This window comes from Miniopterus natalensis, chromosome 9, assembly GCF_054644295.1.
Source record: "Miniopterus natalensis isolate mMinNat1 chromosome 9, mMinNat1.hap1, whole genome shotgun sequence".
Classification (NCBI taxonomy): domain Eukaryota; kingdom Metazoa; phylum Chordata; class Mammalia; order Chiroptera; family Miniopteridae; genus Miniopterus; species Miniopterus natalensis.
In genome coordinates, this window is record NC_142089.1 from 26,466,864 (window position 1) to 26,494,003 (window position 27,140).

General features: G+C 38.6%; 1 protein-coding gene across 3 annotated transcripts in view; it reads right to left on the reverse strand.

Annotated features, from left to right (window-relative positions):
• The window catches only part of TESK2 (testis associated actin remodelling kinase 2), a 97,046-nt gene that overhangs the window by 26,228 nt on the left and 43,678 nt on the right, over nucleotides 1-27,140 (reverse strand). For all 3 annotated transcript variants that reach the window (XM_087820394.1, XM_016199257.2, XM_016199256.2), the window contains exon 4: nucleotides 12,438-12,486. In XM_087820394.1, the coding sequence (XP_087676520.1) occupies nucleotides 12,438-12,486 (49 nt within the window). The remainder of the gene's footprint in view (nucleotides 1-12,437; nucleotides 12,487-27,140) is intronic.

Genomic DNA, 27,140 nt, shown 5'->3' on the forward strand with positions numbered 1-27,140 from the left:
AATTTAAATGACTTGCTTATGGTTATTCAACTAGTATTGGTGGGGTCTGGATTTGCACCCAAGCTGTCTGACCCTAAAGCCTGGGTTCCTTCTACTCTAGGAGCTTTTATTACACATTCTGCCATGTACTAAAGTTATTTTTGCTTTACTTTCCCTATACAAACAAACCCACATATATCAGTGGGGAAAGGACAGTATCTAACAACTGAGAAATGCAAATCGAAACCACAGTGAGATATCACCTTATACCCATTAGGTTGACTGCTATAGAAAAACAAAACAAAACAGAAAATAACAAGTGTTGATGAGAATGTGGAGAAATTGGAACCCTTGTACACTATTGGTGGGACTGTAAAATGGTACAACTATTACAGAAAATAGTATGGTAGTTCCTCAAAGAATTAAAAATAGAACTACCATATCATCCAGCAATCCCACTTCTGGATATATATCTAAAGAGAATTGAAAGCAGGGTCTCAAAAGATATCTGCACACCCATGTTCAACCCAAATGTCCATGAACAAATGACTGGACAAATAAAGTATGATATAACATTATTCAGGAAGAAAATCTTGTCATGCTACAACATGGATGAACCTTTAAAACATTGCGGTAAGTGAAATAAGCCAGTCACAAAAAGATTATATTATATGATTCCACTTCTCTGAAGTACCTAGAGTCATCCAAATCAGAGTAGAAGAGCAGTCACCATGGGCTGGAGGGAGGGGGAAATGGGGAGCTACGCAAACACACTGAATACTATTAAACTATACACTTAAAATGGCTAAGATGGTTTTAAAAATAGATTGGTATTTTAAAAGGACCACTCTGGCTGGCAATATGGACAACCAGAATTTAAGGTGAGGAATAAGACAATAGGGAAACTAATTAGAAATTTGAGGCAAGAGATAAAATGATGGCAGAAAGAAATGGCAAAGGAATAGATTCAAGATAGTAAGGAGGTAAAATGGACAGGACATGGTGATGAGACAGGCTAGTAAGCCAGGACAAGTGGAATGGGGAAACTGAGACAGATAGGTAAATGGCCAAGCAGTTTACAGCCATCTAGTAAATAGAAAACTCCTATCTTCCCTAAACAAGGACACTGAGATGTAGATCCCAGTTCTCGTTGGCTCTCCCAGGAGCACTCCTGTACCTTTCCCTTTCCCCTCTCCTTCCTCCACAGGCATGCATCTCCTAATCTCTAAGGGTCCCCATGAAACTTGCAACCAGGGGAGCAATGGGCAGCAGCAGCTCATCCTGGGCTAACCCCCCGAACCTGTCTGTCTCCAAGGCCCCCTTTGCTCTGACTTTACAGTGAGCCAAAGCAGGCCAGCCTGGGCTCTCCTGTTGCTTCTTCTATCCTAAGCCCTTCCTTGTGTCAGTGTTCCCAGCTTTAATAAACATACTCTCAAAATCACCTGGACTCATGTTGTGAAACCTTTCCTGCATGAAGTCAAGAACCATACACTATCAGCTGGCCCTAGGCAGAACCACTCAGGGTCAGCCAGGTCCCCTTTTTGGTAACAGTGATAAGATGTAAAAAACAGGAGAGGTCACGGATGAAGGAAAAGAGAACTATCATTTGTAGAAAAGCTAAGCACTATACTAACGCTTTTTTCTAAAATATGTTTTTATTGATTTCAAAGAGAGGAAGGAGAGGGAGAGAGAGATTGAAACATCAATGATGAGCCTGGCCAGGCGTGGCTCAGCAGTTGAGCATCAACCTAGGATCCAGGAGATCACGGTTTGATTCCTGGTCAGGGCACATGCCTGGGTTGCAGGCTCAATCCCCAGTCGGGGGGTGTGCAGGAGGCAGCCAATCAATGACACTCTCTCATCATTGATGTTTCTATCTCTCTCTCTCTCTCTCTCTCCTTCCCTCTCTCTAAAATCAATAAAGATATATTAAAAAAAAAAAAAGTATTTCTATTGGTGCACATAAGCTAGCAGTGTGAGGCTAATTCTAAACAATGCTAAATTTTAGTCCAGTAGCCATCAGTAGTCATAATATCTGCTTTCCTGTTATCTTTGCATACAGTTCTTCAGACACAACATTGCTTTAGGCCCAGTCCAAAGGTTATTTTGCCCTCTTTTAACATACCAGAGGTTTGAGGCATAAGACTGCAAGGCAGTTCCTCTGGGATGGCAGCACAAAACTGCTGCTTCTGCTCCATTTTAAGGTGGCTCCATATATTCCATGTTTTGTTTTTCCTTTTTTCTTTTTACACAACTTTGAAAGAGGCAGATGTCTTTGTGGCTAACAGTTGAAGTGCTAGAAGCTCAAGTATTGGGAAGCAGTATTTATTTATTTATCCGCCCAGCTAATAATTATTGTATGCCTTTATGTGCCAGTTATGAAGACTCAGCAGTAACAAAATAGCCAATCCCAAAGAGTTTAAAGTCTAGTAAACACAATTATAGCCAGCCAGAACTTGATTCAAATCCCAGCTCCACTACTTAGCTAAGAGACTTTATTTATTTATTTATTTATTTATTTATTTATTTATTTATTTAATATATTTTTATTGATTTCAGAGAGAGGAAGGAAGAGGGAGAGAGAGAGAGAGAAACATCAATGATGAGAGAGTCACTGATCAGCTGCCTCCTGCATGTCCCCTACTAGGGATCGAGCCCACAATCCAGGCATGTGCCCTGACTAGGAATCGAACCTCAATCTCCTGGATCCTAGGTCGATCGATGATCAACCACTGACCCATGTCCGGCCGAGCACTAAGAAACTTTAAATCATTTCTTTATGAGTCCTCAGATTTCTCATCTGTAAAACAGGAAAAAATACCACCTATTTCATGGGATTGTGTGATAATTAAACAATATATGGTGGAGGAAGGAGCTTAGCAGGCTCTGGCACATAGAAAGCATTAAAAAGAAAATTAACTTTATTTTTCATTATTATTACTCAGGAAGTAATACAGCAGCTGAAAATGGCTCTTTCCAAATCAATGAAACGTTATCTAGTGAAAAGGCTGATAAACAGGATCTGAACAAGGAAGGCATCACTCAGTACTCCTCAGAATGCCAATGCTTTATGAAGTTATCTTCACTTGGATACCCAATAAACATTTCCAACTAAACCTGTTCAAAACTGACCTCTTGATCATCTCCCGTCATGTACCTCCTACAGTCTTCCCCATCTCCATTAAGAGCAACTCTATCCTTCAGGTGTTCAGGCCCAAAATCTCAAAGTTACCTTTGACTTCTTTAATCTTCAGACACTCATACTGAATGCATAAGGAAAGCCTGTTTTCTCTACCAAACAGATCCAGAACCACCAACTCCACTGCTGCCACTCTGGTCCAAGTTACCTTTGCACATCTCTCATCTTTTTTGCACAGTTTTTATTTATTGTGCAGACTCCACTGCAATAATCTTTAACTAGTCTTCCTGCTTTCACCCTTGCCTCCTTTTCATTCTAATTCACTGTACAGTATCCAGGGTGATTCTGTTAAAAGTTATCAACATCATGTCATACCTCTACTCAAAAACCTCCAAACACTTCATAATTCATCTGAGTAAAAGCTGAAGTTCTTACAATGGTCTGTAAGTCTCCGTGATCTGGCCTGTGTTTCCTCTCTGATCCCCATCTACGAACATTCATTTTACTCTCGCCACTGCAGCCACATCCTCCTCCTTGAAGGTACTTGACCACACCAGGCCCATATCTGCCACCATGTCGTTGTACTTGCTGTTCCCACTGCCTAGAACATTCTTTCCCCAGATAGTCATACAGCTAGTTCCCTTATCTTCTTAATTTTTGCCTTTTCTATAATATCTTCCCTGTCCACATATTTGAAATTGCAAACTCCAAAACACTTGACACCACATACATTACTATTTGTTTTCTTAGTTAGTCTAACTCCTCTGTCCACACCCTGCTGATTACAATGCAAATTCCAAGAGGGCAGACATTATTATTTGTTCATTATTATATTTCTAGGACCTGGAATAGTGCTGGACACACTGTAGGAAACCAATAAATCTTATTATATATAAATAAATAAGCCAGAAGCAAACTAGCAAGTCAGGGAAAAACTGCTTTATGAATGAAGTAAACTAAGTGAATTATTCTATTTGTGGGTTACACTGCCAACCTCAAATTCTTGTTTCTCAAATGTCATAAGGAGTTACTAAAAATAAGAGCAGAAAACATGTACAATTTATTTAGATTTTTTTTATTACTAAGTGACCAAATCAAATAATTAAAGCTACTTTTCCAAAAGTAAAGAAGATGCCAACATGTATTTATAGGAATAATTTTAGCTATTTTTACAAATATAAATGAAATAAGAATACTTCTAATTGAGAAAGGACTTGAGATGTGACATTTCACACTATTTTTGACTTCTGGCTCTTCCCACTGGGGCTAATTCAGCTTTCTTAGAGCTAGGTCTACACTAAACAATCAACTATAAAAAAACTTAATACAGTTGACCCTTAAATGATACAAGGGTTATGGGAGCCAAGTCTTCTGTACAGTCTAAAATCCATGTGTAACTTTTGACTCCCCCAAAACTTAATTACTTGTAGCCTACTATTGACTGGAAGTCTTACGGATAACAAACTGTCAATTAACATATATTTTGTATATTTTATATATATTACATATTGTATTCTTACAATAAAATAAGCTAGAGAAAATAAAGTGTTATTTAAAAATCAAAAGGAAGAGAAACAACATTTTACAGTATTTACTGAAAAAATTCTGTCTATAAGTGAACTCTCATAGTTCAAGTTGTGTTGTTCAAGGGTCAGTTGTACTACGGGCACAACCATACAGGGCATTATAGACCCTGTATGATTTTGTAGGTCAGGGATTCAGGAGACTGAGCTCCACTGAGAACCTGGGATTTGACATAAGTTGGAAAGTGGGAGGGAGAAGAGAAGTAAGAGCACTCTAGGTCCTGAAAGGCATATGTAAGGCCAGCATGTATAGAAAACAGCAAGCGACCCACCTAACTAAAGGAGGCAATTCATATTCTGAAATCAGATTAGAAAGGGTCTAGAATGCCAAACAGTTTTTAAACAGAAGCATACATTATCAAAGTACGCCTAATGAAGATTATTTTAGTAGCATATCAAATTGAAGCAAAGAAAGACTAGAGACAGGAAAACCAGCCACAAAGTATTTGTAGGAATCCAGCCATGAAATAAGATTGTAGCAGGAATGTGTAGAAACCTATGTGTTTCTCTCCCCACCCCCACCCCCACTCTTCCACTATCTCTAAAAACTCAATGGAAAAATATCCTCAGGTGAGGATTAACCACAACAACAAAAGGACATCAAAAAGAAAATATTAGGGTAGGATTGGGAACTGATTAAATTCAAGAGATAAGAAAAAAAATAAAAACTAACATCATATTTTTTTATTTGGCTGAATAAGGATTCTAACAATAGAAAACAGAAGATTGAAAAGGATGACCTAACTGACCTAAGTTGTATTTGAAATAGTGGAAAACAGGAGATGACAAAAAAAAGAATATGAACTATAATGAATAACAACCATTAATATATATGGTTATATATATTATATAACTTGAGAGTTAACAGCTGGATATTAAAAAAATAATTTCTAAGGAAGGGCATAGTAAGAAATTTCTCATTATCCCTGTCACTAAACACGGAATTCATAAAAATGGTCTTTGAGATGTAAAGTCTAATAATTCACCTTCCCTTGAATCAAAGCTGACCAATAAAATACAGGGTGACATTATGGAACTTCCAAAGCTAGGTCATAAGAAGTCATGAGGCTTCCATTTGGGTGTCTTGTACCTCTCCCGTAAAAAGTCTAACTCCTGAGATCACCAAGCTGTGGGAAGCTCAAGCCATATGGGGATGACCTAAAGAATGAAACACCATGTAGTGTGAGAGAGGGGCCCACAGTCAGAGAAAGACAAATACCATATGATCTCATTTATATGTGGAATCTAAGGAACAAAATAAACTAATGAACAAAATAGAAACAGAGGCATGGATACAGGAAACAGACTGACAGCTGTCAAAGGGGAGGGGGTTGAGGGACTGTAGGAAAGAAAGGGATTAAGCAAAACACACACACACACACACACACACACACACACACACACACACACACACACACACACACACACACATATATATATATATAACACATAGCCAGATAACAGTGTGGTGATAGCCAAAAGGAAAGGGGGTTGAGGGGTAGGTGGGGGTGGGCCAAGAGAAGCAAAATGGGGACAAAAGAGACTTTGCTGGGGCAATGGTCCCACGATGCAGTATGCAGGTGATGTTTTATTTTTATTTTTATTATTATTATTTTTAATATATCTTTATTGATTTCAGAGAGAGGAAAGGAGAGGGAGAGAGGAAGATAGAAACATCAATGATGAGAAAGTCATTGATCGAGCCACAACCCGGGCATGTGCCCTGACCGGGAATCGAACCCCGATCGCCTGGATCCTAGGTCAACGCTCAACCGCTGAGCCACACCCGGCCGGGCAGGTGATGTTTTATTGAGTTGTACACTTGAAATCTGTACCTCAATAAATTCAATTGGAGGGAGGGAGGGAGGGAGGGAGGGGCGGGCGTGCCTAGGAGCACCATGGCCGCAGACATGGGAGTGAAGTAGCCATCTTGGTAGTGGGTCCTCCAGTTCAGCCACCCCAGCTGACAATGTGGATCAGAGATTCAGCAAAGCCCTTCCAAATTCCTGACCTACACAATCGCAAGCCAAATAAAATGATTGTTTTAAGCCACTGTTTTAGGGTACTTTGTTATGGAGAAGTAGATTGGGGAACAGCCTTCTTTTTCCTCCTAATAAGCCCAGAGCCCAGCAGAGTGCCCAGCCTAGAGCAGATTCACTTAAAGTGGTAAGTATAAAGTGAATCTCTTCCTTCCCTCTCAGATGCTAATTCACATCTTTGTCATTTCCCCTACCCTCACCATTCCTTTACGAAGTCCTGAGTCACAGAGGCAATCATTGTTAGTACCTTTGATGTGTCCCCTTAATTACCGTGTGGTAGTTATAGCCTCCCCAAGTCCACCCCCTGCTTAAAAGATAGGTATGGCTATGCTGCCAAAGTTAACCCAAGGCAGGCACCAGACGACTTCACATCTGCCTCAAGGTAAATAAGGCCAGGAGAATACTCTCTACTGGGACACACAGAATCAAGAAAAGAAGCAGGCAAAGTAATGGTAATATCACAGCACACCAAGAAACTGGAATCGGGGTCTGGCTGCTCAATTTTATAAATAATGCATAAGTTTGGTCACTGAACCCACAGAGTTTCCTTTCATTGTAAGCTCTTTGATTATATAAGGTTTCTTACATGTCTGACAAAAAACTCAGAAACAACACTTATCAACCCACATATGGAATTTCCAAAATAACTATTCTTTAATAAAGAAAGGTGTATAGTGGGGGTGGAAATGATGAGTGAGAAAAGGATGAGGGCTATGTGAATAAAAAATTATCTTCAGTCACCTTGCAGGGCTGATCCATCCCCTCATGAGCTAAAAGCATTTCTTTCGGTACCAAGTATCTGCCAGACTGAGGAGACATTGCTGTAAAGAGGCTACATCACCTCACTGGGTCAAGCAGTTGCTGTATTTTTACCTGAGTGGTTCTCAGTGCCACAGTGGAAAAAAACAATAGATTCTCCATGGCAGAAAAAGCAAGAGAGATCCCCAAATCCTACCTGCCAAGCAATTATCTTGCTGACTCCTCTGACTTAAATATTGTTACTTTGGATCCCTATTCCACAACCTTATACTTTACTCATTCTTCAAATGCCCAATCTTCTAGGCACTGAGAGGCTTGCACAAAGAGGTTTCCCCAACTGTTTGATTACGAAGATATTTCCCTCTTTATGCCTTTCTTTTTTATTTCCGCATTGCTTTTGAGAGAGAGAGAGGGAGGGAGAGAGAGAAAAAGAGAGATAAGGGGGGAGAGAGAGAGAGAGAAACATCAATGTGAGAGAGACACGTCGACTGGTTGCCTCCCCCACGTGCCCCCACTAGGGCTGAGGATCAAGCCTGCAAACGAAGTATGTGCCCTTGATCAGAATTGAACCCGAGACCTTTCAGTCGGCTCAGGCTGACACTCTAAGCACTGAGCAAACCGGCTAGGGAAGTGCCTTTCTTTTTTTTAAATATATCTTTATTGATTTCAGAGAGGAAGGGAGAGGAAGAGAGCAAGAGAGAGAGAGAATTGAAACATTAATGATAAAAGAGTCATTATTGATCAGCTGCCTCCTGCATGCCCCCCGCTGGGGATCAAGCCCCCAACCCGGACATATCCCCTGACCAGGAATCGAACCTTGATCTCCTGGATCCTAGGTTGATGCTCAACTGCTAAGCCACACCGGGCCAGGCGGGATGTTCCTTTCTTAATAAGCTTAAAAAGAATAGCATTATGAGATGACACATAATTTGTACAGAAGTATCTTTTTCTTCTCCTTCTTTGACCCACATCCTCCATCTTATATATGGAAGAGAAAACATATAGCATGTAAACTGGTAGCAGCTATTTTTTTATTATGAATGGGAGCCAACCTTAGGATGAAGTTGACAATGTAAAGACTGAGCAAAGAGATAGAAAGAAGTGAGGTCTCTGGATAACATCTATTTAGCTGCTGAATCAAACCAACACTTAACCTAATAAACTGCTGGAATTCCAGTTATATTAGTTTTCTTGTTTAAGGCCATTTAACTGTTTTCTGTTACTTGCATCCAAACACATTCTAATATACCCAATAGCCAGAAAATATCTTTCCAAAATAACCCAAAATATATATCAAGCTAGTAAGACTCAAATACACACTCCACACATACAAGAACCTGTACTTAGCCCTATGGGGAATACATAAATGAATTAAGGATGGCATGTTGCGCCCGGCCGGGCGTGGCTCAGCGGTTGAGCGTCGACCTAGGATCCAGGCGATTGGGGTTCGATTCCCGGTCAGGGCACATGCCGGGTTGTGAGCGCGATCAATGACTCTCTCATCATTGATGTTTCTATCTCTCTCTCTCCCTCTCCTTTCCTCTCTCTGAAATCAATAAAGATATATTAAAAAAAAAAAAAAAGAAATTTATAAAAAAAGGATGGCATGTTGCAATGGAAAGAGGATAGCCTTTGAAGTCAGATGAACCTGGGTCCAAACCCTACTTAGAGGAAGTTACCTAATTTCTCTAAGCCTTCATTTTCTCACCTATAAAATGGAGAAAATTTGACTAAAGAATTGAGAATTATGCTAAAATACAAAAGCACCAAGGATAGCACTTAACCCATAGTGGGTGTTTAATAACTGGTAGGTAGGATTTTTTAAATGAGATATGCCCGGCCGGGTGTGGCTCAGTGGTTGAGCGTCGACCTAGGATCCAGGTGATCGGGGTTCAATTCCCGGTCAGGGCACATGCCTGGATTGTGGGCTCGATCAATGACTCTGTCATCATTGATATTTCTGTCTCTCTCTCCCTCTCCTTTCCTCTCTCTAAAATCAATAAAGATATATTTAATAAATAAATAAATGAGATAGTCTTTACCCTCAACTAGGGTAGAAAAGGCAAATAATTACGATTTAATAATTGGACTATTTATAGGGTATGGAAGATTGTAACAATGATTCCAATTCTTCACCCCTTTGGCATGCTCCCAGTGTGGACTCAGGCATGTGACTTGCTTTGTCCAATGGGGTGTTGGCCAAGCAAATTTGAATATAAATAGAATCATGACAAGCACTTGTGCAAATTCGATGGCACACTTTTGCTATTCTGGTATTGTCTTAAAAAGGGCTTGCCGCCCGACTGGGTGTGGCTCAGCGGTTGAGCATCGACCCAGGATCCAGGAGATTGAGGTTCGATTCCCAGTCAGGGCACATGCCTGGGTTGTGGGCTGGATCCCCAGTCGGGGGCATGCAGGAGGCAGCCTATCAATGACTCTCTCATCATTGATGTTTCTCTCTCTCTCCCCCTCTCCCTTCCTCTCTCTGAAATCAATAAAAATATATTAAAAAAAAAAAAAAAAGACTCATAGAAATTATTCAAGCCCAGAAGAGTCCAGATCACTACTGGATATGGGAAATATTCTTCCTAATAATATCACTACTTTACAGACATTAACAAAAGCTATGTTTGTCTACTGTAATTATTAACAAACCATTTTAAGAAAAATTGGAATGGTGCTCGCATTGCTGTGGAGAGTAGACACAGCAGCAATCAAGAAATATTTATTAAATGCCATCCAAGTTCCAAATGCTGTGCTAGATGTCATTAGCAATTTATTTTATGATCCTTAGTGAAACCAATAGCTATACTGCCAAGCCAAAATTATAAGGCAATTAAATGTAAGGGTCCCAAGAGACCTATGCCATGAAAGCCTTTACTGATCTCCTTCAGAAAATACCCAACACCATTTAGATATTTGGACTTCATGACCATCAGCCTATTAACATCATAATAAAAAGTATTCATATCATAAGCTACGTCAATATCTCATTAATGATACTAAAAATACACACTCTTTCACAAAACACCCATTGTATGTTATATATGGCTATAAACAAGCTAAAAAGCAATAGAAAACATTACTTAAGTGCAACATGGCCAAGGGAATGTTGCATTAAGATCATTCCTTTCTGCCATTTCCATTACAGCCCACTTCTAAATTTGGGACATGATCACAAATATTAAAGCATGTTCTTCTTTGTCAGCAAAACCAATATACAATCCCTTCTAATGAACTCACGTTTCAGAGAACAATGCTACAAGAAGGAAGTAACAAATACTTCTACAATTATTAGTGTCAGAGGTCTGGTGGATAGAAGGCTTGAGAGAAGAAGAGAGTTGTCTTTGAAGAATTTATAGACTCACTTCTGAGAAAAGAAATACACAGAAAATGTTTCTTGATCTGGAATTCTGGTTGTAGTTATGTTCATTTATAAAAATTTAGTAAGCTGTACACTTTTCATATATGTGCTTTTTCTGTTACTTCAATAAAAGATTTTTTAAAAATTTAATGACATTAACAACAGCATAGAACTAAGTACCAAATGAAAAATACATTATAAGGAGTTCAAGAGGGACTAGTCACTGTTGGTAATAAAAGCTATAATAGTAAAAATGTATTTAACAATTACTATATGCCAGACACTGTGCTAAATAAGCATTTTACATTTCATCCTCACAACCACCCTGTGAGGTGGTCATCATCTCATCGGCAGCAGAATTTGCCACAATTAATTATTCCCTTTTCCTTGAAACTGCTTCCTTCCCATTCAATGTTTTCTTTCCTGGTTTTCTTCCTACCTCACTTAGCCACTCCTTAATCTGCCCTTCTCCCAGACTTTTAAAATTGAAATACTCTAGGGCTTAGCTTCTGACCCTCTTCTCTAGATGCCCTGGGACAGGTACTATTATTATTATTTCCATTTTACAGAAGAAAACATTGAGGCACAGAGAGATTCAAACCTAGACAATCATGACTTCAGAGCCCACTTTATTTGGCCTTCCATATACAAGGCAACAAATAGCTACACACATTCTATATTCTGGTGCCTCAGTAACTGAGAAAAGAGACACAGAGAGAGACACATGGGACCCTCCTTCATAAGATATTAAGGACTAATACCAGGCACCAAGCCAGCAGAAAAACAATACTCTTGCAAATTCTGTTAAATAATTTTCCTTCCTAAGGTTCTTCACTTTGTATTTTGTTACTTACTACTCAAGAAGGAATGTGAACATTCTAGAACAGATTCTAAAATCTAAGTGCTCATTAGAATAATCTGGGGAGCTTCTAATAAAAATGGGCCCTATATAGACCTACTAAACCTGGAAGATTCTAGGCATCTGTTTCTAAGCAGCACCCAAACAAATTCTGAAGCTGATAACTCAGTACCTGAATTTGGGAAGCCTTTGTTCTAGAGAGGATTCTCTCGTCCTCAGAGGCTCAGTAATGACTACCATGTATTTATCTGTCTACAGGAGGCAGAAAATGAAATGAGAATGGATATGTAAACTGATTCCAAGGAGTAATAAGAGCAATCAGGAAACTACAGCAGTGACACTGGTATTCTAGATCAGGACAACAAACATTTCTGGGTAGTCTGGGAATCTGTTGCAATGATAGAGTCTGCAGCCAAGTGATGCCATCCTTAGCTTAGGAGAGGGTCATCCAGGCAGCAAGAACCAATTTAATATTTGAGCACTCATATCATCAGAGTATTTACCAAGTATTTTGAGGGAATCCAAGAGTATTAAGAGATATGGCCATTGTCCCCAGGGAACAAAAGAAAGCACTGTTAACCCTGCCATTTTTGTATGAACATAAATGCACACACATTTTCCTTACATATGCAAGTAACAATCACTATGGAACCATAAATTGCTGAAACTAAGGCAAAGAAGTCACCTTCAACACATTTATTGAAGTCTATCTTACCTCTGTAAGTGCATGCAATTGTCCTTGATGTACACATACACCCATGAACCTATAAAACAAAAGGCTTTTTTTAAACAAATGAAAAGGACATGAACATAACTGCCATATAGAGAAACTAGTTTAGTTACCTATGCATTAGAAACAATCTAATACCTGTGACATCCCCTAGGCTCCTGTACAACCCTGTAGCCTCTCAAATTCTGATGTCAGGCTGGTAAATTTATAAGTTTACATGAAACATCTGGTTGTGGCAAGACGTAGTGGGAAAAAGCAATGGTGGAAGAAGGAGGAGGGTTAACCTTAAAAATAGCATGGTATAATGAAAAAAGCACCAAACTAGAAGTAAAACACTTGATGTTGCTTTTAGCTCTGCCACTATCTGACTACCACCACCAAAAAAAGTCACTAACCCTAACCCTATTTTGGGCTCTGTTTCCTCATCTAGAAAGTAAGCGGGTTGGACTACCCAATCTGAAGATGTGTAATTTACAAACTGGGGGGGGGGGGAGCCCACATTTGCTGAATGACAAAGAACTAACTTCCTTAACGTAAAAAACTCTTCCAAATACGTAATAAAAAAGAACCCAATAGAAAAATAAGCAAGTGATATATACATAATTCACAGAAAAGTAAGTATATATGACTAATAAAAATATCAAAATGTGCTCCGATTTACTCATAAAGAAATGTACATTAAAACAAGGAGATACTGCTTTTCTTGAGATATTGCTTTTTAAATCTATCAAATGAACAAATATTAAAATTCATAATGTTCTGAAGTTGAGACAACATGAACAGGAAACACTGTTGAGTTCTTGGCACAATTTTTTCAAATGGTAATTGATCATATCTAGCAAAAGTTTTAATTGCACCAACAATTCCATTTCTAGGAATTTATCTTACAAATATATTCAGTTTGGGTGAGCAAAATACATGTAAAAAGACATCTACTTCACCAGTACATATGAATCTAAAACCCACTAATAAAAGACTGGTTAAATATTTGTGGTATATTCCTAGACTGGAAAACTATATAGCCATTTAAAAGAATAAAGTGGGTCTTTATGCACTGATATGGGAAGATATCTAAAATACACTGTTAAATGAAAACATCGAGCTACAAATCTCAATTGTGTAAAAAAATTACATATTAATAAAAAAATTTCTAGAAACAATAATAAATAAGTGGTACTGAGGGGGTAAAAGGAGACTTTACTTTTTCAGTGTACACAAATATTTGAAGTATTTTTCAACCAACAGTTTTTTCAACCGCCGGGCATGGCTCGGTGGTTGAGCATCGACCCAGGATCCAAGCAACTGAGGTTCGATTCCTGGTCAGGGCACAAGCCCGGATTGCGGGCACGATCCCCAGTCAGGGGCGTGCAGGAGGCAGCCGATCAATGACTCTCTCATCATTGATGTTTCTCTCTCTCTCTCCCCCTCTCCTCTCTCTGAAATCAATAAAGGTATATATTTTTTAAAAATTTTAATTTATTGATTTTAAGAAGAAAGAGAGAGAGAGAAACATCGATTTGTTTTTGCATTTACTTATGCATTCACTGGTTGATTCTTGTACATGCCCTAACTGGGGATTCAACCAGCAATCTTGGCATATCAGGACAACACTCTAACCAACTGAGCTACCCAGCCAGGACCTAAAAATAATTTTTAAATAAAAAACATAAATCAACAATTATGAATGATAATCACAGTGGGAGAAATCAAATGTAATAAAGCCTGTGACAATAGGGGTTGGGTTGCCAAGAAGGAAGTGTTACTAATATGCCCACAAGTCTCAACTAAGTTCTAGTTTAGAAGAGCAAACAAAAGGGAAGAGAATGACTACAAGTGAGAGTGCTGGGACAGCAGTCACTGTGCTGGAAAGGAACATAAAGTTCCATGAAGGCAGAGTCCAGGTCATATTCTTCCCTGTGATCACACCTAACAGTTACTAGCAAACAATATGCACATTCAGTAAACAATTGTTGAGTGCAAAGGAACTGAGTGAAGGAGAATACCTGGTCATCTATAATACAACAGCAGAGTTTTAAAGACATGCTGCTTCAACCAAAATCACTAAAGTGGAAATTTCTGAGTTTCTCCAAGAGGTGGTTTCTGGACGACTGGTTTTTTCTTTGCTATTTCTTTTTTAATCCTCACATAAGGATATGTTTTTTATTAATTTGAGAGAGAGGGGAAGGGAGAAAGAGAGAGAGAGACATCGATGTGAAAGAAACATCGATGTGAGAGAGAAAAATTGACCAGTTGCCTGCCATACACACCCTGACCAGAGATGGAACCTGCAACCTAGGTATGTGCCCTGAAGGGGAATCAAACCTGCAACCTCCTGGTTTATGGGACAATGCTCAAACCAACCTAGCCACCCAGCCATGGCTGACCACTGTTTTTTTTCTAAGTGTATCCAGAGACTTGATGGGAACTTGAGAAAGGAAGAACCTGAGGAAAGATCTAGGCAGTCCTGAAAATAGAATGCAGGCTCCAATGACTAGTTGAAACTTACCTCTGCCTTGGAAAGAAATGGAAAGCGAAATAGAGTAGTTAAAAGGGTTCTGAAATTAGAGGGTATAGGTTCAAATCTCACCTCCACCTTTTACTTGGCAAGCATTAGTTTCCCTCTCTGTAAAACAGGATAATAACCAACATCACTTTTTTGTAACTTTCCTTACTGAGGGAGATTCAGAGTTTTACTTATCTCTCCATTTCTTGTACCTAGTATAGCATCTGGCACATAGTAAGTAAGCTCTCAATAAAGATTTGTTAAGCCTGGCCAGCGTGGCTCAGCAGTTGAGCATCGACCTATGATCCAGGAGGTCGAGGTTCGATTCCCCGTCAGGGCACATGCCCAGGTTGCGGGCTCAATCCCCAGCAATGGGCATGCAGGAGGCAGCCAATCAATGATTCTCTCTTATCATTGATGTTTCTATCTCTCCTTCAGCCTTCCTCTCTCTGGAATCAATAAAGATATATTAAAAAAAAAAATTTTGTCGAATGGCATGAATGATTTTTATGATCTGGGAACTTAAGTTCAAGTTCCTCCCTGAATTGGAAGACCTTACTTACTGAAGATCATCCTTCCAGAATCAGCTAAAATTTCTTCTCTATTGCAATCTCCTGGATGTCCTCAGCATTACTCTTCTCTCTTCCTCTCTCTCCCTCTCCTTCTCCCCCACCCACAGTACCGCTAGCACTTTCCACCAACCCACCCCCACAATGCCACTAGCATTTTCACCCTTTGAAAGATTGCTCATTAGCATAAGTGAAGTGGTCCAGGGTCTGGAGTCAGACTGCTTGGATTTGAAGCCTGGCTCTGCTTACCAATGACCTGTCTTTATTTCAGTTTCTTCACATGCAAAATGGAAATATTAATATTACCTAACCTATATGGTTACTGTGAAGATGAAATGAGATAACTTGGGCTCCTGGAACATAAGAAGCACTAGAAAATGTTAGCTATTCTTCTTCCTCTTTTAACATTTCTGACTCCTTCTCCAGACTGTAATAGAAGAAACTTTTTTAAGAGTACAGATCTCATATCATCTGTTTCTATATATATTTCCTGAAACACAATGCTTTGCATATAAGATGCTAAACAAGCATTTCTTGAATGGGAAAAAAACACAATAATCATCAAGTTAGCTTCATAGTGTAAACTCATTTTATAAGAAAGAACATTTAGAGGCAGGTACAGGCTGGAAAGTAAGAGGCATTTATTTTGTTAAGTAAATTATTTATATACAAGTTAGGCAGTAGGATTCTATTAGCAAAACAATGGCGACATTCTAAAGTAATGGGTCTCCTAGAAGCTGAAAGGACCTGGTTTCCCTGTGATACATCCCTGCTGCCCTTTCCCCCAGACTCACAGTCACTATGACCACATCACCCACAGAAGTATCCCAGACAGCACAGCACATACAGAGAGGCACTGGCTTCATGTGACAGTTTCCTGTCTGCCTTCTTCCACTCCCCCCACTCACATTACCACATTACAGTGGTGTCGCACAACTCTACTTCTGTGTGAAGCTTTTCTGCCTGACCTGCTCAAGCTCTTTTCTTTTCTACCACCACCACATCCAAAAAGGTGTCCTAGAGCTGGCAAGCTGAGGCAGGCATTAGCTTTATATTGGAAAAGGAGCTTGAGCAGACTTAATCATTCCAGTTGCTATAAACAGAATATACTTTTAAAGGGAATTACTCATCCTTAACAGGGAAGTGATATGTGCCTACAAAAGCATTTAATTTAACAATAAGTTTTCACTAAAATTTTTATTGCTAATTATATCAAACTCTAAGTTGTGAGTAAAATCTCAAATCTTTTTTGATATTAGACCTAAAAAAATTACATCCTGAATGATTCTTATTCCCCACTGCCTCCACCCCAAATCTTGTCAGCTAGAATTACTTAGCTCAAGGAGCACTTTCTTAATGCATGTGCTTGAGAGGGAATGATTATTCAACTTTGTTATTTTTAGTTTCATATTACACACACATTCATATTGAGAAGTAGGCATAGTTGCTTTTGTTTTTTAGATCAGTGCTTCATAAATTTTAATGTGGAAACGAATCACCTAGGATCATGTAAATTGCAGTCTGAACTCCTAACAAGCTCCCAGGTGATGCTGACGTTTGGTCCATGGACCATCCATTGAGTAGCAAGGCTCAGTCCATACAGAAGACAGCGATCTCTAAAGTCAGTAAGACTGTAACAGGTAACTCCCAACTCTGATGCCATTAGTAAGTTCGACTTTGACCAGAGACTTAATTTGCCTCAGTCTTTCCTAAAGCATGATTTACCATTTCCCATAAAATGTCATTACCATGCTTTCCCACACCTTCGCCCTTTCTCAGGTTGTTCCCACCGGCTAGAATGCCCTTCACCCCCCATTTCCACATAGAATCTATCCATCTTTAAAGCTGGGTTCAAATACTTCCTTTCCCACAAAACAAATTTGGCTCCCTTCTGAGTTAACATGCTTCTAAACCATCAAGGCACTCCATCTACACTGCTCTCCCATATCATGGTCATTTCCTAACCTTTGACTATGTTTCATAACATGCCTTATATCTCCACTACTAGACTATAAGCTTCTTAACAGCATTCTCTTGCTTGGCATATAACAGTATATAAACACTTGCTAAGTAAATTTAAAGCAACTCTGAACACTCAAAAATTATTCAGTGCCTACCACATGCCAGGCATTGGTAATGATTATGATTATGGCAACAACTATCTCTTAAAGAGTACTTCCTCTGCAAGCATTATTCTAAGCAATTTACATTATATTCATTTAATCTTCACAACAATCCAGTGAAGTAGAACTTTTATTATGCCAATCATAATGATAAAGAAATTGAGGCTTAGCCCTGAATGGGTAGCTCAGTTGGTTGGAGCGTCGTCTTGATACACCAAGGTTCTGGGTTTGATCCCTAGGCAGGGCACATACAAGAATCAACCAATGAAAGCATAAATAAGTGAAACAACAAATCGATGCTTCTCTCTCTCTCTCCATTCCTCTCTCAAACCTAAACAGTGGGTTCCAGTGTCTGTGCTCTTAATCTCCATGTTATATTACCTCTTCATATAGTTATAAAAGGATATAAAAATGAACAAGACACAACCCCTTTCCTTAAGCAGCTAGTGGCTACTCAAAAACTTTTTGTGGCAGCTCACAGCTCCTGATCAAAGTCCAAATTCCTTAGCATGTTATTCAAGAGTCTGAATTATCTGACTCAAGCCTCTCTTCTTTATCTTCTATTACATCCACCTGCATTCTCTATGGTTGAGTTACATAATCTGCCACTCCTAAATATGTTCTGAATTCCATATTGTTGTTAGAGTAAGTCCGTTTGGAATTCTTTTCAAAGTTCTACCAATCCTTAAAAACCCAGTTCAATTAATATCTCCAAATAATAATCACAATAACAACAATAGCACCAAACATTTATATACCATTTAGTATGCCAGGTACTGCCACATATTAAGTCATTTAAATCTTAAAATGACCCTTTGAGGATGGTCAGAATAATTCCTATCTCAGAGACATAATTTCAAATATTTCCCTAATCTTTCTAATCAAAAATTAATCTTTCTCTTCCCTCTACACTCATATGACTCCATATAGACCTCTGTTGTAACACTTATCAGACCTGCCTTCTACATCAGGTTTTATCTATGTCTGTTTCTTCCACTAAATTACAGGGTTCTTGGTGCTTGCTTGCCTGATTTGGGTAGCTCCGTAACCCTTCTGCAGAAGTAAAGTTTGCCTTGCCAAGTTAAAAAATAAAATAATAAAATAAATTACAGGGTTCCTGAGGACAGGGATGTAATATGTGGAAGAAAATGGCTACTTTTTTTTCTTTTTTTTTTAATTAAACTGCTTCCCTTTTCCTCCTGAAGTAGACTACATGTCTATTAACAATTGGTTAAGTCTATAACACTGAGTTCTGGCCAGTGGTATAGGGGCAGAGCGATTATGTCATTTCTAGGCCTGTCCTATAAAACTTCAACACTATTCTCCACACTTTATTCTTTCATCTGCCAGCAGATGCAGAAGATCCAGTGGAGGAATCTGTGGCCCTGTTCTTGGTAAAAAAGAACTTCCTTTCCACCTCCACCTAACATGCGCTGGACTGGGACATGAATAAGAAACAAGCTTTTAAGCCAACAATATTTTAAGTTGTTTACTACAATAGTTAGCCCACATGGATTAAATACACCACGTGGTTCTGTGTCTCTATATATACTAAAAACACTGCTTTGTTCATAGTTAGTGCTCAGTAAATATTCACTGAATTCAATTAAAAGTTAAAATTCTTATTCCAGGGCAGGACCTCCCCTAGGCTCTATTGTTAGCCAGTAGTCTGCAAATGGGAAATGAGCCAGATTATCCTTTAAAGTATGGGGTGAAAATTAGAATTTTTACTTATATAACTTTTTACATAAAAAATTGTTTAACTAATATTTAATATGGATTAATAGTAGCACCTGGTGATGTGCTCAAAAATGTTTTCCTAATGGTACACTACAGTAGGCAGAAGATGTCCAAAGGTGCCCGTGTCCTAATCTCCAGAACTTGTGAATGAATATATTGTTATATTGCAAGGGGAATGAATTAAAATTGCAGATAGTATTAAGGCTGATAATCAGCTGACTTTATTTTTTTCTTTTTTATTGAATTTACTGGGGTGACAGAGGTTAACAAAATTTTACAGGTTTCAGGTGCACAATTCCACAACATATCATCTGTGCACTATATTGTGTGTTCACCACCCTAAGTCAAGTCTCCATCCATCACCATTTATCGCCCCTCTCCCTTGAAATCACCACACTGTTGTCCGTGTCCATGAGTTTATCTTTTTTGTTCAATCCCTCCACGCTCCCACCCCTGCCCCTGACAGCTGTCACGTCAGCCTGTTTTCTAGCTATAGGTCTGTCCCTATTTTGCTTGTTAGTTCATTTGTTCATTAGATTCCACATATGAGTGAAATCATATGGTCCTTGTCTTTCTCTGCCTGGCTTATTTCACCCAGCATAATGCTCTCCAGGTCCATCCATGCTGTCGTAAAGGGTAAGATTTCCTTCTTTATGGCCAAGTTGTATTCCATTATGTAAATATATCACAGTTTTTTATCCACTCACATACTGAAGGACACTTGGGCTGCTTCCAAATCTTGACTATTGTAAATAATGTTGCAGTGAGCACAGGGGTGCATACATTCTTTCAAATTAGTGTTTGGGTTTCTTCAGATAAATTCCCAGAAGTGGAGTCACTGGGTTATAAGGCAGCTCCATTTTTAATTTTTTGAGGTAACTCCATACTGCTTTCCACAGTGGCTGCACCAGTCTGCATTCCCACCAACAGTGCACAAGGGCTCCCTTTTCTCCACATCCTCACCAACACTTGTTGTTTGATTTATTGATGATGGCCATTCTGACAAGTGTGAGGGGATATCTCATTGTGGTTTTAATTTACATTTCCCCAATGATTAGTGACGTTGAGCATCTTTTCATATGTCTATTGGCCTCTTTGGAGAAGTTCTATTCAGGTCCCTTGCCCATTTTTTAACTGGGTTGTTTGGGGGGCTTTGGTGTTCAGCTGACTTTAAAGTAGGGAGATTATCCTGGATTATCAAGGTGGGTACAATGCAATCAAATGGTCCTCAAAGGTGGAAGAGGGAAGCAGAAGAGTCAACATCAGAGGGATACAATGCAAAAAAGACTCAATAGGTCATTGTCTGTTAGACTGAATTGTTCTTTTTCCTCATTACATTTCTCCCACTTTGGGAGAGGGGGAAGAAATAAATCATTGTGAGAGTGTTGTTTCAGAAGCGTGCTCAGAGAAATTGAAGTTTGTGTTTATAGTTTGCTATTTTGGTATTAGTTTATGAGTAACCTTAGAATAAAAGATAAATGGGAAGAAGGAGAAAACTTTCCCAGTGTCTGGGAGACAATCTAGATACTTGGGTTTCTGGATATTAGTTCTCTTCTAAACTTCCTGGATATTTTTTTAAAAAGCATTTTGGAAACATTTAAAGTCACTGCATATATGTATTAATAGATCTGCCTTTGTCAGGAGACTTGGTATTTTGCTGCTTGCATGGCAGTTTTGAACAATGAGGTTTAAATTTTTCTGTGAAATAAAGAAAATACAGAACAAACTCAGTGTCCATTTACTTTCAATTGTTATTCAAGATAGAGAATATTTTTCTCTTGGAAATCTGTTTTTGTATTTATTAAACTGGTTTAATATTTATAAGCAAGCAGATCTAATTTTAACTTTTTAGATTTTTGTATTGTTTCATTTTTTTAAAGAAAGTAAAATTAGACTATGAGCTTGACTGGTCCTCTTGTTATTATTATATGTTGTGCTATTGACATGATCAGGTGATTTCTGAGCAATGTTTATTTTGCCTTCAGCTGTCTTAAAACAGGACCATAAAAACCAGGGACGGAAAAGAGAAAGCCAGACTGAACCAGCTCTGTTTAGTGTCACCTGATGTAAGGCTCAGGTGGTTAATGTCTATTCAGCTGAGTTTTCCTTTGAGTCCTCATATCTAGGACCTAGTACAACCAGTTTTCCATAATGTAATATCTCTAAAACACATTTCAACCACAGCAAACCTTACCCAAGGATATTATTGCTTTTATTATGGGTCTAGATTCATAACTCTTTTGTGACTTGAGATCTGAGTCACTGCCTCTTCTCCTTTTTTGTTTTTGGTAATTTTGTGATGGTATCTTTGCTTTATTTGGGACCAAAATGCAAAGCAGTTCCTTTTAGTGCCATGTGTTAAAGCTTAGTGGAATCTGGTAGAGTATGTTACAAGACCTTACCTTCCAAAATTATGGGAGGAAATCAGTTAAAAATATAGCATAACTTCTGGAAATACTTTTTTAAAGAAAAGCAAACCATTCTAAATAGGTCTCAAATGTAGGCCTTTCTTTTTCTCACCCGAGGATATTTTTCCATTGCTTTTCGGGGGCGGAGGGGAGACAGAGAGACAGAGAGAGACAATAATTGGTTGCCTCCTGCTCGCACACTGACAGGGGCCGGGGATTGAACCTGCAACCAAGGTACGAATCCGGGGACCCTTCAGTCCGCGGGCCGACACTCTAACCAGTGAGCCAAACCAGCTAGGGCTCAAATGTTGGCCTTTTAGAAAACATATAAATATAAAAATTATGCCATTTTAATATTTTGTTGTCGGTTTATTTCAGGCCTCTAATTGTTTTTACCATAACCTTGGAGTCAGACATTTTTTTCTAGAAAGACCACAACAAGTCAAAAGAACTCCGTATCGGAAATAAAATATCTAAATTAAATAAATAAATAAATAGCCCGGCCAGCGTGGCTCAGTGGTTGAGTGTCAACCTATGAACCAGGAGGCTATGGTTTGATTCCCAGTCAGGGCACATGGGCTGGTTGTGGACTTGATCCCCATTAGGGGGCATGCTAGAGGCAGCCGATCAATGACTCTCATCATTGATGTTTCCATTTCTCTCTCTCCCTTTCTCTTCCTTTCTCTGAAATCATTGAAAATATATATTTTAAAAATAATAATAATAAAATAAATAAATTTTACAATTAGAGCTGTGTATCAGAAAAGTAAAGGGGATGAGGGGAAGAGAGAGGGAAAATAATTCACTCCAGGAAAAAGTGAAAATGGCTAAACTGACTGATGTATAAGGGAAAGAAAGATGCAAAAGGCTTTGAAGATTCAGAATCAAGAGCTTAGTTTCTGATCAGAAGCAAGAAATAAAAGGAATAACTAAAGATGATTTGGGGATTTTCAGAAAGGATAACTGGAAAGATAGCAATCTTAATAACAGATTAGGAAAATATCCTGCCATATCCTCATAGCATTAGCTGACACTACTAGACACTTTCCCAGGTGTAGTTTGCTTCCTAAGGAGACTGGGAGATAACAGCCTTCTACTTCTCTTGTATTCACCATGGTATTATTACCTAGCATGGGGCTGAACTGAGTATGAGTAGTTCCAAATAAATATTTGGAGAATTGAAAACATATTCTCCATTTTAACAAAATGACAATCATATTGTAGCAAATGGATTTTAAGATAAAACAGTTCTGAACAAAAATTAGTAGATAAGAAAATAAATTCAGAATGTGGTCTTAAAAAAAAAGCAAGCATGAGAATGTGGTTGAGGAGTCTAAAAGAAATATTAAATTTCTCATGGCATGAAGAATAACAGAGAGGTATGAGCACAAATCTTGGTACAGGTCCTCAGAAAGGCCATTGGGGAGTGGAAGTGAGCAGGGCATAGAATCGGGTTACAGATCTTGAGCACAAGACTTCCTGGCATAAACAACCTTATTCACAAGAGGACCAAATAATCAGTCTCGGCACTCAACAAAGTACTTTATTGTTCCTTTTTTTAACTGATAACTTAGAGCAATTGATGATAAAACAACCAGTCTTAACTGTATCCATGTATTAAAAATATATACACACACAAACAAAATATATAAACCTACTACTTCTATGACTTACCAGGCCTTCTTTTCCTTCCAACTAGAAATATTAGGAGGAGAAAGATTAAAGGAAAAGAGGAAGTAGTGAGGTTGGGGGTCAAGAAAAAGAAAGAAAACTGTGAAAGTTCAGCTCACTCACTCCTGCTGGGCACAAAATAGCTGTGCCAGCAGAGGGCCAAGGCATGCCCAGAGGATCAGATGCCTAGCATCTGGCAGATCATGCAGATAGCCTTTTTTCCAAGTAGGATTTTCCAAACCACTAATTTTGAATTTTTTCTGTTTTAAAGCAGGAAACCCTTTCTTCAAAACTCATATAGGAGTTCAATATAAAACAGATAAAAAGTAGAGCTGCTCTAACTGGAAAAAGAGAAAGGAACTGAAAGTCTCATTTGCTCAACAACCTCCCTCCTGGGGTCAGCTCCGAGGAGTCATGTCTGTGAAAATCCTAGGGTTCTAAGAGATGGATTCTTCCCAATTTAAATCTAATAATCTCAATTTGAGGGAAAACTTCAGTTCATACTTCTGCCTCAGTTTCTGAAACTATAAAAGAGAACTTACAGTATTTACAGCTTGAAAACAGACTATGAGCCATACTAACAAATAGTCACAAAAATTTTAAATTATAAAAAATATAAAGTTTTTGCCCTGGCCAGTGTTGCTCAGTGGTTAGAGTGTCAGCCCACACACCGAAGGGTCATGGGTTCAATTCCTGGTCAAGGGCACACATCTGGGTTGCAGGCTCCATCCCCAGCCCTGGTCAGGGAATGTGCAGGAGGCAACCAATCAATGAGTCTCTCTCACATTGATGTTTCTCTCCCCCCCACACCTCCCTCTTTTTCCATTCTCTCTAAAAAAAGCAATGAAAAAAATATCCTCAGATTAAAAGAAAAAAGAGCAAAGATGTAGATGGACTCTAACCCAATACAGTAGCCACTTTATTCATGTGGTAATTTAAATCAAATAAAGTTTAAAATTTAGTGCCTTGTTCACTCCAGCCACATTTCAATGCTCGTTAGCCAATGTGTCTACTGGACAGCACGATAAAAAATATTTCTATCAGTACAGAAAGTTCATTCAACAGCATTACTCTAGCAAAAAACTCTTGAATGTATTAAAAACAGTAGCAGATTCACAACAAATGTCTGGAGAGTGAATGAATGATAAAAGACAGGCTTCAATGGGCCATTTTGGAGAGTGAATGAATGATAAAAGACAGGCTTCAATGGGACATTTAAAGAACTAGCCACAGGAAAAGAAACTACTAACAATAGCTAACCTTTACTGGGCACTTAACACAAGCCAGGTACTATTCTATATGCTTTATATGTGCTAGTTTAATTAATGTTCAATAACAACTCTATGAGGTATTTAACTGTTATTACCCTCATTATATAGATAAGAAAACTAAGGATTGGAAAGGTTAAGTAATTTCCCCAAAATCCCAGGATTTAAATCCAGGCAGCTTGATCTAGAATCTAAAGCCTTCATTACTTTTTTTTTTTTTTTTTTTAATATATCTTTATTGATTTCAGAGAGAGGAAAGGAGAAGGAGAGAGAGAGATAGAAACATCAATGATAAGAGAGTCATTGATCAAGCCCACAACCCGGGCATGTGCCCTGACTGGGAATTGAACCCCGATCGCCTGGATCCCAGGTCAATGCACAACTGCTGAGCCACGCCCAGCCGGGCTCATTTCCTTTTTTTAAAAAATTTTTAATCCTCACTGGAGGGTATGTTTTTTATTGATTTTAGAGTGAGAGGGAGAGAGGGAGACAGAGAAACATCGATTGGTTGCCTCCTGTACACTTCCCGGCCCAGGATCAAACTCAAAACCTAGGCATGTGCCTTGACAGGTAATGGAACCCATGATCCTTCAGTGCATGACACAATGTGCCAACCAACTGAGCCACACCAGCCAGGGCAAGAGCCTTCATTTCTAATCATTATACCATACTACTACTATTATATAACAACTATATTTTTAAGTTTTGCTGTGATGGAATAAAATTTATTTAAAGTCAGTCTTCTCATGCATTCCCAAGTCAAGTTCACAGTAAAGAGAGTAAGAAAAGAAGTGGTGAAATAAAAAAATATCGGGAGGAAATTTACAAAATGTTAATATTAGTTTGATCCCTAGGTGCTAAGATTAAGGGCAATTTTTATTGTCTTGTTTTTGCTAGCTCTATTTTCTAAATGTTCCATAGTGATGATGTATCATTTCTATAATAGTAACAAAAACCATAAAAACATTTTTTAAGCAAGATGAAAATATGATCAATTTAAAAATTCTTAAGCAGCTTGGCCGGCAGGGCTCAATGGTTGAGCATCGACCTATGATGGAGGAGACTGAGGTTGGATTCCCTGTCAGGGCACTGCTCGGGGCTGCAGCCTCGATCCCCAGTGGGGGTCATGCAGGAGGAAGCCAATCAATGACTCATCATTGATGTTCCTATCTCTCTCTCCCTCTCCCTTCTTCTCTCTCCAAAATCAATAAAAATATATTAATAAATAAATAAATAAATAAATAAATAAATAAATAAATAAATAAATAAAAATTCCTAAGCATAATATCAAATCTTACTCTCAAACATTGCAGAGCCCCCCTAACTAATCTCTTGGCCATCAGTCTCCCCAACACTAAATAACCATTTTGAGTTTGCCATCAGTTACCCTCTGTCATGTTAGTCCTTGCTCCGACTCCAATACACAGAGCATGAAATATAATCTTGGTTTTAAGCAAAATATTTCAGAATAATCTGTCCCAATTCTATCTTTCCACCTTTATCTACCAATACTATCCTATCAAATTCTCAGTTCTTCTCGGAGAAGCATGGTAAGACTCCAGGTCTCAGAGTCACCGCCCTTAGCTAACATATAATCCCTTGGCCTTAGTTCCTTCAATGGAGAATAGTTGAGAAGATTAAATCTTTAAATAGGTAAACCATCCATCACGCAAGCCTTCAGTAAGTGGTGGTTTCTCATTGTTATTTTTAGCCAAATGGGTTTTTAATTTACTGACTCCTCAAAAAGCTTTGCACTTTTATCTCTGTGCTTTATTTATTATTATTTTGCTCCTTTCTGAGTTCTTTCCCTATCTTCCAAAATCCTATTAAAATTCAAGTTCCAGTTCCGGTCAACCTCCTCCAAGAAAGCTTTTCTGACTCTGCCAAGCTAATATGATCTCTCACTCCTTTGCAATTCTGTAGCAGAGTTTACCCAAGTGGTGGTGTCCTTGCTGATTTTAATAGTTCTCTTTTCATATGTAAGTCCTAGATCCCCAATTAGAGTACAAATTCCTTGCTATGAGACATTCCATTTTATATATACCTTTATACCTTTCTGATGTCACCAGGCATATACTAGATGCTCAAATAATGTGTTAATCTGATTTTTGGATTAGAAAGAAAGTCATCGTAATAAAAACATTGGCTGCCCAGCCGGGCGTGGCTCAGCGGTTGAGCGTTGACCTAAGGTCCAGGCGATCAGGGTTCAATTCCCGGTCAGGGCACATGCCCAGGTTGCGGGCTGCAGCCGATCAATGACTCTCTCATCATTGATGTTTCTATCTCTCTATCCCTCTCCTTTCCTCTCTCTGAAATCAATAAAAGTATATTAAAAAAATAATAATAATATATATATATATATAGGCTGAACATTTTTATAGTGGATCAGGAAGGCAATAATTTTAT